The sequence below is a fragment of the Austrofundulus limnaeus genome, unplaced genomic scaffold, assembly GCF_001266775.1.
Source record: "Austrofundulus limnaeus strain Quisiro unplaced genomic scaffold, Austrofundulus_limnaeus-1.0 Scaffold69, whole genome shotgun sequence".
Lineage (NCBI taxonomy): Eukaryota > Metazoa > Chordata > Actinopteri > Cyprinodontiformes > Rivulidae > Austrofundulus > Austrofundulus limnaeus.
This window is the reverse complement of record NW_013952471.1, coordinates 1,011,349-1,016,378: the sequence shown is the minus strand read 5'-3', so window position 1 is coordinate 1,016,378 and position 5,030 is coordinate 1,011,349. Positions and strand designations below refer to the sequence as shown.

Below are 5,030 nucleotides of genomic sequence, written 5' to 3'. Positions count from 1 at the left end.
AAATATCTTTGCAGTAACTGGACAGAATAAATTAAAGTTTTCTACACTCCTAGACACTATAATTGCACAAAAAATAGTTTATAAGTGCAAAAAAAAATGCATTTCGCATGATATATCTCATTTAAAGGTGAAAGTCCTTGTGGCTTACACAGGTGACCAGAATTAACAATTAGTGTCGGCAGTGGAAAACAAACAGGTGAAAACAATCAAACTAAATTTGTGCAACTTCAGGTTGCCACAACCTTAAAGACCTGTATTACATCACCACTCTTTAACAGATTAGGCTATTATTCATAATTAGACAGATTATTTTCCACTACACATAATTGTAACATGTCTGCTTCACTGGTTTGTCGTTACAGATTCTAGTGCTGGAGCTGAATGATGAGTCAGCAGAGCAGACCGTGGAGGCCAAAGTTGTAGATCTGCTGCAGGGCCAGGAGGGCTTTCGCTGGAAGGTAAAGACCTCTTTTGAATTTTTATAGTGACACTAGAAATCTAAATGGATTTTAGTTAAGTTCTACAAATAAGGGAAAATAACTTTTTTTTTCTTTTTTTTTTTTTCTTGAGACTTTTTGTTACTTTCCTCAATTGATTCAGATATGACGGTTTTGTTATAAGCCAGTATTCGGGATACATAATCCATATTTTTCGTTTCCGATCCTATACCAGAATTTTGGATGCCATATGGGACGATGCCAATATCATTCTGATGCCAAAGATCTATTATTATTATCATTATTGTCATCGTTATAATCACAATTATTATTTAAAAATGATCAATACTGTTGTTTTTTATAGAAGTTAGAATACAGATAGAAACAGCAGCGTTCATAAATATGCAAACAAATTTATCCAACCTTCATCCTCCTCCTCATACAGAAGCTGTAGTTTCACATTCACACATCACTTCATTGTTTTGACTCGTAATATTATTGATAAAATCCAAACATGCTAAATATCACAGATTTCTCAAACATATTACTCACTCTAGCTCTCCATTGCTGCCAAACCATATTCAACTTTAGCGGCTTTTTCTTTGACCTGCTGCAGAATTTTTGACACTCAACAAATAACTTCGTGCCTCGGTCAGAAAGGACGAGATAGTTTGTTCGGATGGAGAGAATGCTGAGAGCGATGGAGTGTTTTCTCCATGAGTCTGCCCGTGTTTCCTGTTGCCTTGCGCTCTGCTCGCACTGCAGCAACACATTTCAAAATGATAATCATGTACAGAAATAAAATGTGTTGGATATTCTTTATCATAACTCTGGTTTTACTTGGCCTATCAACACAATTTTAAAAATGGTGAATAGTCCAGAGTCTCTACTTTTAAACACACAGTCATGTTGTGAAGAAAAGAGCCTACCCCCGTCAATAGGCTGGGGTCTAGATATGCTAAATGCGACGCCATCTTGAAACAGTCTACTTAAACGGATGGGGCTATTCAAATTAGAGATCGACCGATACAGGTTTTTGAAGGCCGATACCGATTTTTTAAACATCAGTCTAACTGATACGCTGATACGTGCAGCCGATATTTGGCCAATTAATGAAGCCGATACTGCTTTATATTCCTCCATTAACGTGATAAAAATAAGAATGATAACAAATGTTACACAAGTCTTAATTTAAAACAAAACAAACAAACAAAACATTTATCTAGTGCTAAATGTTCTGTTTTTATTTGTATATTAATCAGATTAAAATATTTTTTACAAAAAATAAAACGGCTATGTTTTAATATCCCAGCATTTTTGATGCAAAAACAGCAACAAGCCTAAATAAAACTGTCAGAGCAACACAGAGAAAAAGAAGAGACACACATACATCTTGCTATCTTTGTGAGGACTTCACACACACAGCGCTCACAGCTTCTCTGCCTCAGTCTGCTGCTCCRGTTTTTAACACCAGGCAAAAAATGCATTTAAAACAGCTGACGTTAACTTTAGATCACAGTTTGAAATGTACACCGAAGAGAACCAGCATCACCACTGCGGTCCCAGTAAACGTGATGTGAGCAGTGTCTGGTTCACATGATGGTGGACGGCTGCGCTCGCTAAAACGTTCAGTGAGAAAAGACCGAAAGCTTTTTTATTATAATCCAGCAGGGAGAACAATAGAGGTGTTTTTCTATGCCTCKTGTGAGCAGCTCCAGCATTTTTAAAAAGAAAAACAACGCAGACACGCTGATTACAGTGCGGTGTGAAAGTGAAAGTAAAACATGTCGCAGCGCTCCCGTCTGAAAAAGAAACAAACACAGCTGTTCTCTCTTCCCTCATATTCCAACAAAGAGGGTAGAAACAGTTAAATTATACAGTTAAAACACATTTATAGTTCATAACTCACCCTTGTTGTTGTTAGCACTCTGTCTCACAACATTAGCTGCTGCGCTCTCCCTGGGGGAAGGGGCGGACACATGCGCTCGCATGACCCAAAGAACGGATCGGCCAGTGTATCGGCCGATACCGATACAAGGAAAAAACGCGAATATCGGCCAAAAATATCGGCCGGCCGATGTATCGGTCGACCCCTAATTCAAATGATGTAAACAATGCTGAGTACTTATACCAGATTAACAGGTTTTTCTTTTTAGAGTAGCCCTGATTTACATGTACTCTATAACACATACACACACATAGATAGTTGAAAGAAAAAGTTTATTTTACCATATTATTTTAACAAAAAAAAGTTATTTTTATTAACAATATAGTCAAAACAAGTAAAAGAAAGTATACTAAAATTACTTTGTCAAAGTACAATACAAAAACCAAGGCTTAAAGCATCATTTTGAAAACATTGTTTAGAAACACACAATAAACTAAAAAAATAAATTTAAAACAAAATTGTGTTCAATAATAAGACTGACAATCATTTGTAAAATAAATGCAAGTCCATAGTTATTCTGTACTTTACTGTATTTTTAGTGTTTTTTTCTGTATAGTTTAATTATTGTCCTTTGAAGAGAATGAGCTCAGTCAGTTTCTGATGAACAGACTCTTTTTTTAATCTGAGGTGTGTAATCTGACAACATGTTTCTGTCTGATGGTGTAGTAACTGGTCACCAGGAGTTGGATGAGGTCAAAGTAATGGTTGTCCATGCCATATTGAGACTCCACTATATGTTTTCTGAGGCACAGTGGATCCATATCCCCACATTCATTTTTTACACAGACCAACACCGTGTGTCGGGAGCAGACATTTGTTGCTTTAGAAAAGTTCATGAAAAGCCTGATGCCTTTTTCTGCTGCAGTTAAAAGGTGCACTACACCTTYTGAGGGTGTAACAAGCCCACCTTTATTTTTCATTTGAAGCAGCTGATACAAATCATCATATTGTTGGACAGCATTAGAGACCAAAGATGATTTACACACATCACAACACACCTCAGTTACAATCTGACGCACCATAAAACCTGCAATGTTGTTCATAGCAAAGGGAGCAAGTTTTGGTGAGATCCATGTGTTGTACATGTGCTCCATGTTGTTGTCCATAAAATGTGAAAAATAAATATATTTACTGTTACAGAGCTTTAATAAGCAATCCACAAAGCAAATGTCAGGCTATTTTTCTTTCTTTTTTCTTTTGCTTAATAAATTTTATTAAGCAAATAAAATAAACTTTAGTAAGCAATCAGGAGTGCAAATCAACACTTCTGTCTTTGTTTTAATGGCACACCTTGACTCAACAGAAATACAAAAACAAACACACAAACAAAAAGTTTAATTTCACCCTGCAGCAGTCGCAGATTTCATGTAGTTCACAACTGATTTTGATCCATTTCTTGTCAGTACTAATTCTGAACAAACACAATGCTAAACATAGACTTTTTCTTTAAAAGAAAAAAATTACAGATGAAATGTTATGAGGTCCGATCATTTTCCACTACGACTGCTGCAAGCGAACGCTGCACAGTGACACGGGATTGTGTGTCTGTGTTCAATGGTTGAATGACTGTGTCAAGATGGAGTCGCGTTTAGCATACCCAAAGTCACGTGATAGCTCCTCTAGTAAATATACCTCACTGGCTTGCCTGCTAGCTGGCTGCAAACTGGAGTGGATTTCGTGAGCGAATGGGTGCCTCATTCCTCTGTGTCTCACTGAGACTCTCCTCAGTTCAGGTAATCCATTTCACAGTTTGCAGCCAGCTAGCAGAGCAGCAGGCCTGGAGTCAGTTCTGGAGATATTTCAGCAGACTTTACAGCACAGACTCGGCTCGTGGATCAAAAATCTCCCCATGTTGGATGGTCACATGAAATTTGAACGTGTTCAGGAAGTCTGCGTGACAAATTGTCTCACAAAATAAGAGTTGAACTCGACCTCTTTTGAATGTCATTGTGGGCCTTTCCAACACATTCTCAGGAGCTCTAGAGGTGAATTTTAACTCTTAATTTTTAACTGAATCTGTTGTCTATCAGGGCCACACTCAGCTGGACGTGCGGGAGGAACCGGTGCAGTTCCCCCCAGGCTTTCAGCCCTTTACTCTGGTTCAGTGCCAGCCTCCTGCTGTGGTCACTGCCCTCAGTCTGCACTCTGAGTGGAAGCTGGTTGCCTTTGGTACCAGCCATGGCTTTGGCTTATATGATTACCAACAAAAGAACACCGTTCTCATCAAGTAAGACATGGCACACAGAATTACACATTCACAGAATTTACACCTTTTTTTCACAGTTTTACCAGGTGTCTTTTCTTTTAATTGAAATCATTTGGACTTATCACCTTATCGTTTTATTACAGATGGTTACCATCTTTTTAAGAAGGAAAACATCCTAAAACTAAATGTCTTTCAGTGTGAATGCAGAATTTAAAAACACTTATCAGATCCAAAAGCATCTTAATTCAAACAGGAGACTAAGGTTGTATTCACACCTGATAGTCCGGCAGACTCGGTTCGATTGGGGACCAAAACTGCAAGCTTTGTTTACATTTTCTGTTGGTGCGGTTTGAATTCACACTGCACTTTCTCAGCCGAACTAAACCCTGTAAAGAAGCGGTTTCCGCCCTCACCTGTGGGGGCGCTGCACAAAGAACCA

General features: G+C 38.1%; 1 protein-coding gene across 1 annotated transcript in view; it reads left to right on the top strand.

Annotated features, from left to right (window-relative positions):
* The window catches only part of llgl2 (LLGL scribble cell polarity complex component 2), a gene marked incomplete in the record, with an annotated part of 122,361 nt that overhangs the window by 91,293 nt on the left and 26,038 nt on the right, over nt 1-5,030 (top strand). The window contains 2 exon segments of the mRNA XM_014010453.1: nt 363-458; nt 4,416-4,612. Of these exon segments, the coding sequence (XP_013865907.1) occupies nt 363-458; nt 4,416-4,612 (293 nt within the window).